The sequence below is a fragment of the Tamandua tetradactyla genome, chromosome 1, assembly GCF_023851605.1.
Source record: "Tamandua tetradactyla isolate mTamTet1 chromosome 1, mTamTet1.pri, whole genome shotgun sequence".
Lineage (NCBI taxonomy): Eukaryota > Metazoa > Chordata > Mammalia > Pilosa > Myrmecophagidae > Tamandua > Tamandua tetradactyla.
The window spans coordinates 163864730-163880378 of record NC_135327.1 but is presented as its reverse complement, the minus strand read 5'-3'; the positions used below and the strand labels follow the sequence as shown (position 1 = coordinate 163880378).

Sequence of the window (15649 nt, the reverse complement as noted above, 5' to 3'; positions counted from 1 at the left end):
ATTATAAATGTATGTGCTTATCATATTCTGTCTAATAATTTTAATTTTTGTAGATATTAGAAGTCTGATGGCTACCTCCACTATTTTTTGCAATTGTTGCACAAATGGTTGGTTCAATTAATGGCTCATCTCTGGCTTTCTTAGATGCATTATTTTTCTGCTGATACCCTCTGGTACTCAATCTTTATCCTTCAGTTCAGCATCATCTCTTCAACAAGTTCATCCCAGTAATAATGTGTCCTCAGCAAAAATAACAGCATAGCTGACTGCATGGGCTTCATGTTTAGTAGCTAGATACATAAATGTGCATCCCCATTCCACCACAGTGCACTTCTACTTAACCTTTAATTTGCATCATCAAGATATGTTAGTATTACTGTTTACTGCAGATTTTGAAATTGTCTTGACTTTTATTGCCTTTATAAATGTGATATTTGTAAAAACGTCAACTTAATGCAGTAGCGTTAGTGTGTATTTTAAAGGTCTTCATATATAACAAAAAGTATGAGATATCCATAAAGGATCAATGGGGATAAATATATTAAAATGTTTATATTTTTGCTTTTTATTTTATATCTGCCAATGCATTTTGAGTATTTTATATATATACGTATATTTGCAGCCAAGCTTTATATGGAATACATTTCCTTTGTATTTCTGAAAATTTTAATATGACAATGAGAAATTATATACATATTGCATTTGTTAAGTTTCTATTCTTATCATCAATTTAATAATATCCAAATGAAGTGTCCAAATCCTGCATCACTTTCTGGTTTATGTTTAATAAATCTTTCCTGTAGTTAAATATTTAACATTTGAAGACTTCTGTAGCCCTAAATTTCAGTTGAGACATTCTATCACTCATCAGAGTTTTAAAACTAATTTTTGCCATTTTATTTGTTCTTAATATTCATTCATTCATTCATTTCAAGTTCTCAATGGGAGCACATCAAATATGAAAAGTATAAATCATTTCTATATAGAAAGTATAAGGCAAATGGAGATTTTTGTGAAGCAATTTGTTCAAAGTGAAGTGTGCATACCTCTTGGAGCTGACCTTTAAGTTAATTAGAAAGTAAAAGGTAAATTACAGCTCAATGCCCCTGACCTCTGCTCTGCTAAATGCCATTTCCACATCCATGATGACTTTTAGTGAGTAGCAATTTTTATCATGATTTCTCAAAAAACTCTTGCAGTGCCAACATCACAGATAGCAGGCAATTCTTCTGTTTTCTTATTTCTTAGATGCATCTGTTTTTTAGTTAAAGGTTACAGTTGGTAGAACAGTTCCAAAGGAGTCAAGAACTTTAATAAGGAGATGAATGGGAGGCCATTAGAGTAACTCAGGCCAGAGATAATTGGTGATTTAGACCAAGGTGATGGCAGTGGAGAAGGAGGAAATGGAATATATTATGTAAATAAAATTGACAGGATTGGGTGGGATGTGAAAGAGAGTGTTTTCAAGAGAACAAGCAAAATAGAAGAGTAGCTAAGAGTATGAGCTCTAAAACAAGAGTGTATAGTTTCAAAATCCACATCTGATGTTTACAGGCTCTGTGATCTTGAGTAATTCTCTTAACCTCTCAGTGTCTCATGACTTCATCTATAAAATGGGAATAATAATGGTATACACTGCATTGAGTTGGGAGAGTTAAAGTTAAAACATTTGTATTATTTTAACTTAGAATATTCTTTTAAATTCTAAGTACCCTGTGTTTGTTATTATAGTGACGGTAATGCTGTTGACTTATATATAGGAAATACTGAAGGAATACTAGATTTGAGAGAAGAAATAATAAGTTTTATTTTCAACATTTTGAATTGGAGTTTTTTAAGAGTGATGAACAAGCCAATGGATATAGGGGTCTGGAAGAAGTCAGAGCTGGAGATAGAAGTCTCTGACTTTTCAGTATTAATTAAATCAAAGAAAATATATGATGTTTCCCAGGAGAAGAAATATTAGAGTAAGAAAAGATTGGGGTCTAGAATAGTGTTTCAAGAAATTCCAGTTCTAAGGCAAAATAAAGAAAGAAAGGAAACGAATTGGCAGATGAGAAAGAGGAAAAGTTAGAAATGTGGAAGAAAAACCAGAAGAGTGGCATATCATAGAAGTCAAAAGAAAAGTTTTTTTGAGTAAGAAGGAGTCATCAACTTTTAGGTGCTACTGAGACAATAAACAAAGTTGAGAATAAAAAGCATCCATTGTGCTTAGCAATTTGGAGGTTACTGATAATCTTAGTAAGAGCATTTTGGGTGAAATGAGGATTTAGAATCTAGATTGGAATGGTTAAAAAATGGAGTCATTAAGTGTAAACAACTCTTTGGAGAAGGCTGTGAAAATTTAGGTGTGATAGGTCAAAAGCTAAATTTGTTCTAAAGATAGCTTGACAACAATTAAATACTGATAGTAAAAATCCAATAAAGTCTATTGTGTAAGATTTCTGAGAAGATATGAGAGGGATTTGAGTTCAGAAAAAAGAAGAGTCTGGCTTTATGTTGGAAACATATTTTTTCTGTTTCATCAGTAGGGAAGGAGGAGAAGGCAGAGCAGATTTCTACATTTGATAATGAGATATTTATCTGCTAGCTTTCATTTTCTCTATATAGTAGGAGGCAAAGCTGTCTGCAAAGAATTAGAGGGAGCATTGGGAGTCAAAGGTATAAAGAGAATAGAGAAAGTCTTAAATTTCCTGTGGAAAAAGGTAGAGTGATTTTTACCACAGAAACATGGTAGAGTAGAGAGACAGTAATGATATGGAAGCTGAAATTTGTGTTTATGAATGTAGGAAAATCAATCTACTCTATTGTGCATGTAATTTCACCATTAATACTTGGCTGCTCAGGAGCAGACACAACACAGAAAGAATCAATGGGTTGTTCAGAGTCAGAATTTTGCTAAATCATTACTATTCAAAAAAATCCAGCCTTGCAAACCTCTTCTGCAACAAACCTTCTCTGTGAGTTTTAGAACAGTCATGACCTAGGGGAAAAGAGAAAGTTTAAATAATGTTGGGTGTTTTGTTATTACATGCAGGAAAGACTATTTATTAAGTGGAGTGATCAGAAAAGTTATGTAATCTCTTTTATATTTCACCCAGAATAATCGCAATCAGACCAACAGAACTGATTTACATAGAACATGGGTAGGAGAGAAATGAAAAGTGCTTTTGGCTTGCACCATAAGAAGAAGCCTTAGTTGTTAAGCAAAACATTTAAATTTGAATTAGTGATTTTTCAGGTGAAGCCATCTGAGGAAATGCTACTTTCCAAGGTGACTATAGGAGTGGATATAGTTAAAGGAGAGCAGAGTTGAAGGTCTTTGGAAATGAGGTCAAAGATCTGTGAGGGCCAGTGTATTTGAGGGGTTCTTGATAAGCGTGCTATGGCATCCAGAATGCTGGCAGCTTTGGGGTATGAAGGATGATTTTGAGCCAGGTGCTGTTGTCGTCTTAAAGTGGCAGGAGACCAGAGTATCATGGTCAAATTAATGTGAGAGATACCCAAATCACATGAATCTTAAAGGAGAATGAATTGGGTCTTTTTTTTTTTTCCACATGGGCAGCACTGGAACTCGAACCTGGGTCTCTGGCATGGCAAGCAAGAACTCTGCCTGATGAGCCATGATGGCCCAGCCTGAATTGTGTTTTAAGAACCAAAGTAGAGGATTAATGTTCTGAAAGAGGTATTAGGGGACAAAGAGCACGTTGATCCCATCTCTCAATGCCGAGTTATATGGGTTGAAAGCAGTCCATTTCAGAGGATGTAGTATCTTCATGGGACCATCAGTTAAGCACAAAGATGGGGAAAGCACTCTTCCAAGAAGTTAAGGCAACTTATTGACCCTTTACTATCAGTTTCAGTGGCAAAACAGAGGACTTGGGAATAGTGGTGAGTAATGAGGAGGGATGAAGGAAAAATTGGTTCAGGAACAAAAATATATGCTTATACAAGATATTGGTGGTTTTGAGTGAAACATTTTTATTGTTATTTATCTATTGATGGAAAGATCAATGCTATTACTGGTTGTTATGATCACAAATAGAACTGTTCTCATAGTACATTTTCTTGAACAGAACTCAGTTACAGGAGCCACGTATCGAACAAAGAAGGACCACATGATGTGTAAACTTATGTGCTTATGCATTGCTTACTCTTCTACCATTGGCGGACTAACCACAATCACTGGCACCTCCACCAACTTGATCTTTGCTGAGCATTTCAATATGTAAGTAAAATCATTGTACTGTTGATTTAACAAATGGGCAACACACCACTTACAGCAATTAGTGTTATCTGATTCAGAAAATACAAGGAAAGAGATGATATGTTGAGTTGACTTTCCTTTGTTTCCACTCAGGATTTCTATAATTGTATGGGCCTTCCATTATACTGAGTGATAAATATGAGCACATAATGAATTAAGAAGCCACATGAGCCTGTAGCTTCCCCAGGTCAACTCAGAGGAAATAGCTCCTGGCTGATCACTCTAATCAAATAGGGAAGGCATTTTTCATTACAAATGATGGGGCAATGGTAGCTAGCTAAAGTAAAGATGGATCATTTGCATGAGATAATGTTATTGGACAAAGGAGATGGATTCTGTGCCCGATGTGCACCAAAGCTCAATTCCTTGGATGCTGGGTTTTCAAAGAGAGGAAGAGTTTATTGCTAGGTGCTAAGCAAGAAATCACATGGCCTATCAGTCCAAAAGTCTGTCTCCCCAAACTACAGTAACTCTGATAGTTTTATAGTATCAAAAGATGGGCAAGTTTTAGAATAATGAGTACAATGTCTCCATAGGATGTAATTAGAGGTGATCTAAATATTGAGCACGCACACATTGATTACATGTTTAGTCATAGAACATACGTAAGAAAATGACAGCCTTACTATGATTTTTAGTATTATAATGAGGTATAGATCACTTACAGGTCAAAGTCTAAGCTACTGTGCACATCAGGTGGGCCCATTTTGGTTAGATCCAGTTTTGGTTATCAAGATAAGTTTGGAACTGGAGTGGGTTAGTTCTGGGCTGACCAAAGGCCTTTTATTAATAAACATTAGGGGCTGTGTTTAGTTATTGTAAGATTCTAAAGTAGAAAAACTAGATAAAATGGGTGAAAGTGATGATCAGTCACAAGGTGTTCACAATCACAAAGGCACAAGGTAAGGATTATGCAATCATTATTAGAGATCAAGGCAGCTGGATTACAGTTCAAAACTTTCAGGTATTTCTCTCTGTAGAATGTACCAGCAAGTAAAAGAGGAGCATCTATAAAATGAGTTAGTAATCATGATCATCATTTAAATCCTAACTTCGCAGTTACAATAATTTATGTAGGACTTTGGAACTGGCATTTTAGCTAAATGGGTAGTGAATAAAGATGCAAGTTACAGAACGCTTGTGTTTGGAATGAACAGATTTGAAATATTGGGCAAATAACAAGAAATAGCACTAATAAAATATTTCATGGTAGACGTGCATCTCTAAATATAAATTTGGTTCTAAGATGTAATCTATTGTAGAAAATGGGTTATCTGTAACTGCGAAGAGTTAGAGAACTTGCATTAAAAGTTCCACAGTTTCCTGTCATTTCCTTTATGAAGCTGGACAAAGGGCATCACTCTCCCAAGAGTCAGTTTTCTCATAAGCAAAATAATCACAGCTCATGGGGTTACTGGAAGAATTAAATGAGGTAATCCATGTAAAAACACTTGGCATGCTATAAGAACTACTGAAATAATACTTAGAAATTCTACAGTTTTATGTGAGAGCTCAAACTTAGTCTAAAGCCAAGATACAGATTTCAAGTACTAATAAGACAGATTCGAAGAAGGGGCATGCATTGAGAAAAGTTAGGAATAAGATTTAGGTCCTTTTCATAGAAGATTAGGATTTAGAGGCAGGACAGCTACATTCTCAGTAGATTGATAGATATCACAATAGATTTCATGAAATTTCTGTAATTATTTGCAAATGTTCTACATGCATAGCTTCTCAAAAAAATAGACTCAAATAATGTTAGTCACAATTCTAGAAAGAATGGGAATTGTGCCAACGAAGAACATTGATCTAGCAGTTTAGGAACAACAGTACACATACTATAATGTGTACTTATTGTTTCTGAGAACACATCCAACAACTGACTAAAGAGGAAACCTATGAAAGATATTTGATCTATAAGTTGGGTAAACTTCTGAAATTCATAATGTTAGAGAGGATTTATCTAATGCATCCCTAATTTAAGACAGAAAATGCACCTGATTCATTCTGAAAGCTAATCTTCTATCCTGTCCCTTAAATTTTACAGGAAAATAGATTCTACATCTTAGTCTCCTGCAAATCTTTTTCTTTTTTTACATTTAGACCAATGTATTGTCTTATCCTTGTTGTTGTTAGAGAACTGCTGTTTTTCACTATCACCATGTAATCATGATCAGCACATCCTTGTTTTTGTTTTCCTGCACAAAGTATCAATCAAACTTTCTTTCTTCAATTTAATTTTTATTTATTAAGTTACAGAAGCTTAAAACTGCAAAAAAAATACAGGATTTATGTTCTTCTTCCAGATGATGAGTGTTGGAGAGCTATTGCCCTTTGTTTCCAAACTCACTATAATAATGCCACCCTATCCTCTCAACAATGTTGTCATCTTTTTGAGAATAATTGGTGATTATTTTGCACTTTCTTATTTTGGGCATCTCCCAGCTCCAAAGAATGCATGAAAGCTGAGAGTCAATGTCTTCATACCATTGACATTTAGGGAAAGGGCCATCTATGGAAGAAATAGATTGGGTAATGCATTCACGAAGCCTGACTGGGCTGGATATATATATCTGGTGTCTTTTATTTCACATATGTGAAAAGACATTTAAAATTTAAGAAACATAATAATGATAATATCTATCCATGACATATAGAGGAAAAGGTAAAGTCACATGTATTGATCTCTTGCCAGATCATTTACATATGTTATAGGTACGCATATCCTATATAACCTTGCTTTGGAGGTGATACATATTGGCCATTAAATCATGGAGTCTGGGGTTAAAATGTTTGTTCTCAATTTCCAGCTCTTTCGTCTACGAAATAGGAGACTATGGATGAACTGCTTATCTCTTTAGGCCTGAAACCCAGAAAAATAAAGATAATGATATGATCTCTCTTTTTTAGGAAGTGATTTTGATTTTTAAATAAAATAGTTCAAAATAAAGTACTTAAAACATTGCCTAGCATGGACCATGAGCTCAATAAAATGTTTATTATTATTATTAAAGTTGAGATTGTTGATATTAAGCTGAACAGATAGAGGACCAAGCCAAGCTCAGTCAAAACCCATGGATGCATCCCTAAAAAGTTACTTCCCTGGAAACGTAACTGACAATGTGTCTTAAAAGAGGGGCTATAGCTACGTGCTACAACCTTGATTGCTAGAGAAACTTGTCCATATGACACTATACAATCTCAAAAGACGTATGTGTTAGTCTGATTTCTCCAGAGAAACAGAATCTACATCTATATCTACATCTACATCTACATCCTCATCTGCATCTGCATTTATATCTATATCTATAAATATAAGAAATTTATTATAGGAATTGACTCCTATCACTTGAGATTGGCAAGCCTGGATTCTATAGAACAGGCCGTAAATTGGAAATCCTGATAAAATAAGGTTGAATTCCTCAAAAGAAGCTGATGGCCTGAATTAGAGTCAGGAATTCTTCTAACTTTTGAAATCCTCAGTTTGGCCTTTAAGACCTCCAGCTGAATGGAAGAGGAGACTGCTCATTGCTGAGGGAATCTCTTTTGTTGACTGTAGATGCAACCAGCCATAGATGTAATCAACTGACTCTGGATGCAAATCTATCTATTTAATACTCTCACAGTGACAATCAGGCTAGCATTTGCTTGACCAAATGACTGGGTGCAGTAACCTAGCCAATGTGACTCATGTAATCAACCATCACAAGGTAAATACCACATCTATAGAGAAAACAAATGCAAACAATTCATCAAATCAAAGCATCAAATTCTATAGCATGCTTTAGAGAGAGGGAGTGGAATAATCTATGCACTTTTTTAACTAGACAGCAGCTTGAAGATTAATTGGCATTCTTAACATCTTTAGACAAAGGGACCAATTAGAAGTCTATTACCAAAGTCTGACAAATGAAAATGAGCAGAACGAGGCTAGTTGTAAACTAGTAGAAGAATTTAGACTCAAAAGACCCCACAGTCAAAAGGTGGTAAGTAACTAGGTTTGAAAACTTAAGGGGAAGCATAAGTTAGGGAAATCTGGTAATGTTTGCCCTTATGTGGCTAGATAGATAGCAATGCTGTGTATTTCTACAGAAATATGGAAAGAGACAAGTTCACTGGAGAAAATAATACGTTGAATTTTGTACATAATGAAATGGCCTGCTAATAGCCTACCCACAAAGATATTCTAAGCAGATACTTGCAAATGTGTTTTTCAAACTAGAGTTATAAATTCAGGGGTTATCTCTGTGGAAGTGAAGATTAAAGTCTTTAGCATGGAAATGATCATACAAAGAAAAAAACAGAAAATAATCATTATATGATTATTATATGATTAATTATATGATTATTTTCTCAGGAAATATTGATAAGATAGAAGAAGAGAAAACTCTATCAAGGTATGAGGACAACTAGGGGGATATAGGTTTTGAAAACCAAAGGTGAGGACCATTTTCAAAATGGAGGATAAGTCAGGAGTTTGTAATGTGGTAGAGCTCAAAAGGGGTGATGACGGAAAAAAGGCTTTTGGTTCTTATCACTGTCCTCCAGATGGGCAGATTCAGGAATAGCAGGGAATGGACAGAATTCAGACTGAAGACAGTTAAAGATTGAGTCTGTGGTGGAGAAAGGGAGGTAGCAAGCTTAAACGATTCAAGTTTGACAATGAAAAGAAGAAAAAGAACAAGTATGATATGCCTAGAGGCAGAGATCTTTTTTAGAACCAGGTAGATGTTAGCATGGTTTTATTCAGGTAAAGGAGTCAATAGAAACAGGGATGTATGGAGATTTGAAGGAAAAAAGAGAGAATATTGATGAGTTAGGACTCAAGTGGAAATGAATTGGAATTAGAAACAGGGATGGAGAAATGTCAGCCTTGGGAAAGAAGAACACATATTGCTTAATAATAGGAAGGAAGAAGAGAACAAGTAAAGACAGGGAAATTTCAAATCATGTATGCAACACCCTTGTTTTATAGATAAGGAAACTGAGGCTCAGAGAGTACAAGCAATGAATACTAAACAGTCAAAGTGTTGGGAGGTGAAGGAGGCTGGGCTGAGCCCCAGTGCCCTTTCTATTCTACCTCTTTCTTCCTTCCCCGGTCTGTGAACATCTGTGAAGGTGCCATACTGACAGAGTTTTTTTTAAAAAGGAAGTTTACTGACAGGAACAAGTAAGGATAACATGGGTAATGGAATTTCTTTTGTTGCATTTTCTTTTTATAGAATATAAATTTGCATGCCTAATAAATAATCTTATAAACAGTTGCAAAATTGAGCATGAGCTAGTTAAAGCAAACCATTCCCTACTTGGACTCCTCTATTTGGTAAATCCTCTTACTTCAATGTTCTCTATCTTATCCACAAATATGCTTTTTCAGTTACTACCCAATCTCCTGCCCTATTGCTATTGTAATAAAAAACTACCATTTCTTCTTTCTTTTGTTCTGAGAAGGTCAGCGAACTTGCCACCTATTTCTTTACTTGTATGTATTCCCTTCCAAATTGATTCCTTAGCCACCATTTCCATCTCCTCTTACAATAACCAATACACACATTTCTATAAACTTGTCATACCCACGCACATGTACAACCTACCAGCTCTGACAAGTGTAAGCTTGAAAAGTCAGAATCATTATCTTATTATTTTTAGTCCACCAGAGAAAGCTACTGGATAAACAATGGTTAAGTTGAACAGTATCAAGACATAAATGAAATACTGATTGCTCTTGGGAATCATCTAAATGATTAAATGATTTTTGCTGTCAAAATTAAGTTATTAAGGCTCAGTGGCAGAATTTTTGCCTGCCATGCCAGAGACCCGAGTTCAATTCCCAGAGCCTGCCCATGCCAAAAAAATTAAGTTATTAAGGGAAATGTTGTTAAGGAGAATTGTTATTTTCATAGTAGAGTAATTTTGATGCAGCAATATTATCTTGCATATACAATAGCTACTAAAACCAAGAAAAGCACATTTACTGGAATAAGAATAGAAGATTATCTTAAGTAAAATTTAATAGCTTGGTGATTATGAATGTGCATTATTCAGCTTATAGGTGACAGCTGTGAAATATGTAGGTGGATAAGGCAATGTGGAAGGAAGTTGTATTATCAGTGATTAGTACAGCCACTGTTACTAATTACCTGTTAGATAAAAATTATTATGGGTTCACAAACCAAGGTACAGTTAAAGAAAACATGTTTCTATGTGCCCTTCAAAGCCTACCTTCTGAATCTCTCTTCTTGCCTAATAGAGGGAAAATGTAATCTATGTTTCTAGCAATAATTCCCTTCAAGGTTTTTTTTCTTTTTTTCTTTTTTTTTACAGAAATGAGCAATATATATTTCTCAGAAGTAATTCCTTTGGCAAATATTTTAGAAGAAAAAGGGACATGGCAGAGTTCAGACTCAGACCTCGGTTCAGATTTCAACCCTGCCATATAATTAACTTAACGTCTGTGATCAGTTTCCTCATCTGTAAACCGGGGACAGCACCGGAACTTCTAACTTACTGTGATTATTAAATGGCATAATGCCAATGGCTCTTAGCAGAGGGTAGAGAGTAACTTTGTCAAAATTCCTCGTCATTGTTGTTGCTTAGACTTTTGCTACTGCTATCAGGAAGCCAAACCTGGGGTCATGAATAACAGCTAGTTGATATTTAAATTAAAAAAACAAACCTTTGGAACTACGCAAAGTCAAAATTCAAAAGTGGCTTTGACTAATAAATAATCAAAACAGTCACTAATCAAAAGGACAATAATCAGGGTGAGCATTAGCTTATGGTGACCACTAACGGCCAAAATCTGTTGCAAGTTATAAATTTTCATGAGTACAGCTATTCTTTTGAGACCATTTCTGTGTATTTCATTGTTTTTAAAGTTATTTGTCATTTTATAGTTGGGTAGAAGTCTGTGATGACAAAGCTATCTTCTTCAATTTCAACAGGGAGGCCCATATGCCTTAGGCCAAATCATGTCTCTGTGTTAAGGTGCCATTATTTCTACATTGTCGTAAACTATCCTTAACCCAGAGTTTGTCCTCTAGCTATGGGTATTTTGCAGTATACATGGAATTTTCTGTCTTCACTTGGGAACTGTAGTTGAGGAAAACATCTTTAATGTGAAGAGTTTACATTATTATTATCTTACTATATTAGAGGTAAATTCTCCTCCTGGTTTCAAAATCTTGTTTGACTCCCCAAGTCTGTGACTTAGGCAATCCACTTAACTTCCTAAGACTCAGTTTCTTCCTGTGAAAACGGAAATATAATGCCTTCCTCACAGGACTTTCGTTACGATTAAATGCCCTTAGCTCCTCTACACTTTTGCTTGACCTCTGAAACTTAGACTAACCCAGGATGCATTCCTTGTCCCTTTTCAATTCTAAATTTTCATTAACTCCCCAAACCATCACACCTACTTCCATGGTTTATAATACCACATACGTGCTGATATTTGCCAGTTTTTCATCTCTAGCCCTGCCCTCTCCTCTGGACTCCAGACTCATTTATCTAAATGGCTACCTAACATCATCTCAGAAACCTAAAGGGCATCTCAAATTAGCACGCCCACAACACACTCTCAATCCATAACCCCCCTTCCAACCTGTTTCTCCCTCATACTTCATTAATACATTAATACAATAAACATTCAATAAATGGCACTTTTTCCTCATCTCCCAGATTTAATCACAGATTTATCTAAAATCCATTGTCTTATCTTTATCTTTATTGCCACCAACCTAATTTAAGCTAAAATCATAATCCTACTTCCCTCCTAAAATTGCTTTTGCCTTCTAAAAGGTTTCCCTGTGTTTTGGTCTTCTATTGCTGAGAAACAAATTGATATCAATGTAGCAGCTTACAGCACAAATTTAGCATCTCTTAGTCTGTGGGTCAAGAGTCCAGGCACAGGGCAGCTGCTTCCTTCACTCAGAGTCTCACCAGGCTGAAATCAGGGTGTCAGCCAGACACCTGACATCTCAACAGAGACTCAATATCTTCTTCCTAGCAAGATCATTCAGGTTGTTGGCTAAATTCGGTTCCTTGCAGTTATATGTCTGAGTTGGTTTTATGAGCAGGGGTCCATTGTCAACTCCTACAGGTTGCCTTCAGGTCCTTGCCACATGGTCTCTTCCTCTACAATGCGGCAGCTTACTTCTTTAAGGCCATCAAAAGAGTCCCTCTCTTAAGAGATCACCTGATTAGGCCAGGCCCACACAGGCTAATCTGTTTATTGATTAAGTCAAAGTCAGCTGACAGGGACCTTGGTTACCTTAACAAAGTCCATTTCCTTTTGCCATTAATGTAACCTAATCAAAAGAATGATATCCCATCCTATGCATAGATTCTGCCCGCTCCAAAGGGGAGGGGATTTTATAAGCAGTGTACTTTAGGGGGCAGGAATCTGGGGAACCATCATAGAACTCTGCCCACCACACCCTGGCTTCCATTCTTTTTACCTTCTATCCTGAAAATCCACCCAATGTCCAACATGTTTTAGGTAAATTACAAATCGAACTGCATCAAAATGTACTTACTATGTTCCAATTACTTCTTAATGCATTAATAATGAAATCCAAATTCCTCATGGCCTACGAGGTTTATATATGCTCTGACCCCTAATGTATATTTCTTGGATTTTATTTCAGGTCACTGTAACACTAGATTGGATCCCTACCCACCTTGGTGTTATATCTGATCTTCAGACATGTCAAACTCATTTCTACCTCAGGGCCTTTGTATCTGCTATTTCCTCTAATTGAATGCTGTTCTCCAGTTATTCATATGAGTAGCTTCTTCCTGACATTTTGATCTCATCCAAAATATTACTTTTCTTGACCACAGTATAAAATCCTCCCCCCACAATAACTTTTTAATACATCATCCTGTTGTTATATGCTTACCAATTTATTGTCTGTGTTATCCACTTAAATGTAAATTTCATGAGAGCCTGGACCATCTCATTTACCACTATACACCCAACAGCTCGAAGAGCTCCTGGCACATAGTAGACACCCAAAACATATTGTTGAGTGAAAAAAAAAAAGGATTTTATTAGAACTACATGTGCTAGCACAGTTTGTGATAGAAGAAACCGGTATTTGCTTAAACCAGATATTTCCATTCACTTCACTTTTGGGATATGAGGAAGTTGGAGAATGTCAATCATTACATTACTCATTCAAAATATTCACTCTACGTATAAGCATTTTAAAATTACGGTCATGGAGGCAATTGTCAATGCAGCTGTTTATATACTTCCTTACTGCTAAAGGGAAGAAGAAAAGAAAAACAGCCTAACTTTGGGGGGGTTTCGTTTCTCTAAAAACGAAAAAAAAAAGTGAACTGTGCCTCCAGGCAAAAATTCTGAAAAACTTCTCTTGAGTCAAGTAAATCTTACAGGCTTCTTTCCAGTGGGTGGGGAAATTGCAGTGGCCTGACTTCAGAGTATGAGCCACAATTGTGAAAAATAAATTGGGTTTTGGAGTATTGTTGTGAACCTAATCCAAGAAGCATTTCTAAGTGTTTTGGGGTGGGAGGTTATTCTGTAATCCAAGTCTAATAAATTGAAGGGAAATATGCCTAAGACTTTCCCTGGTTATTTTATTTTCCAACCGAAGGCAGCAAACATTTTTCATTTTTTAAACAAACAAGTCTCAATAGATCCTCATGGGCATGATAAAGCACTTTTCCATTCATCCAATTCTATTTATTCCCTAGAATTTCTTATTTATAATTTGCCACTTTCTAATTGCCGAAGTAGGTGAGGGAATCGAGGGGATCTTTAGATCTCTTTAAGTTAGATAAAAGTTAACCTTGAGTGGCTAATGATGACTCTAGAGCCCAGGGAGAATAGAAACCTTTTACAAGCTCAAATAACTAAATAAATTCTTAAATTTGGCTTATATTGATGTATGTAGTATGGAACATTTCACTTAATTATAAGGTTTCTTTTAAATGACAAAATATACAATGTGATTTAAACAGAGCAAAGACTGAATTCTGCCATTCCTATAAAATTCTCTATACCTGTGATTTCAGGAAATAATAAAAATATATTAATGTTTTTTTTTGTTGGTTCTGTATATTTTTCCAGATTCCCAATTCTGTCTTACTGCTGTGAGAAAAAAATGTACTAAAGATAACTGTTTCTCAAATTTCCTGTTGTTTTTCCGTAGCCGCAAAATGGATAGCTCTGTGAGAATTTATTTGGTATTCAGACTACCTTTTTTTTTTCCCTTGCATGGGCAGGCACACAAGAATTGAACACGGGTCTCAGGCATGGCAGACAAGTACTCTGTCTGCTGAGCCACCGTGGCTCACCCCAGACTACCCTTTGAAGTAGTTTATGTAAGGTTACCGATGAACCTGTGCATGGCTTTGAACTATATGTTGCTGTTTTGTTACGTTACTTGAAGAAGTTGAAAATAAGTAGGAGAAAGATAGGAAAAGTTGATATTTCCCATAGAACTTTAAATAAATTTTATCTAGTCTAGATTAGTTCCAGTGTACTGAGCCACAAGCCAACTGTCTAATTCTGGAACAAAGGGCTAGCATCTGTCTGGTAAGATGGTTTCCGGTGCTTTGGGGGCAGAAGAAACAGAGGGGAACGAGCTATGAGAGAGGATACGAAGCTGGATAGAAGCCCCTTCACAGGTGTCTATGATGACAACTCCATGACAGGAAATAGTAACATTCAGTTCAGTTAATTTTCACCTGCTCCAAACCAAGTCTGCTTGTTTTCCTCACTCGTACACTAATGACTAATAATGGCAAAATACACCTATGAACACCCATTTCTTAAACATTAAATGAGTCTTAAGTACTGTGATAGGTTCTTTTACGAACATTTCCTTATAGAATGAATAAAGGGAACAAAAGTCAGAACATTCCTGCTCTAGTTTTTGCTTCAATGAAGCAATAATTATGCAGTTACAGAATCAAAGCAAGAAACAAGGAGTAAAACTGACTGTAATTAATGGTGAGTATGTCCCGCAGATTTCTCCCTGTCTGACAGTAGAGGAAAGACGGGGACCTGCTGCTTCTCAATGACCATTCCAGTTGGTCCAGTAAACACCTTTCTATATTCTCTTCCAGGCGCTACCCTGATTGTCACTGTATCAACTTTGGATCATGGTTCATGTTTTCCTTCCCTGCTGCTCTTATCATTCTACTCTTGTCCTGGGTTTGGCTTCACTGGCTTTTCTTGGGATTCAAGTGAGTAAATATTCCATATTAATCAGATAAATACTGGTGTTTATGCTCCAAGTTCTCAACTCCTTACCGGTGCTCTTTGACCTATGATACACACGCTACATTTCTCTGATCTCCAAAACTGACATGCACAAAGACATATTTTATGGATAAACTAGATTCTTGTTT

At 35.9% G+C, this 15649-nt stretch overlaps 1 protein-coding gene across 1 annotated transcript in view; it reads left to right on the top strand.

The window, feature by feature from the left end:
• The window catches only part of SLC13A1 (solute carrier family 13 member 1), a 118442-nt gene that overhangs the window by 82866 nt on the left and 19927 nt on the right, over positions 1–15649 (top strand). The window contains exons 7-8 of the mRNA XM_077120214.1: positions 4077–4228; positions 15365–15484. Coding sequence (XP_076976329.1) covers positions 4077–4228; positions 15365–15484 — 272 coding nt within the window. The remainder of the gene's footprint in view (positions 1–4076; positions 4229–15364; positions 15485–15649) is intronic.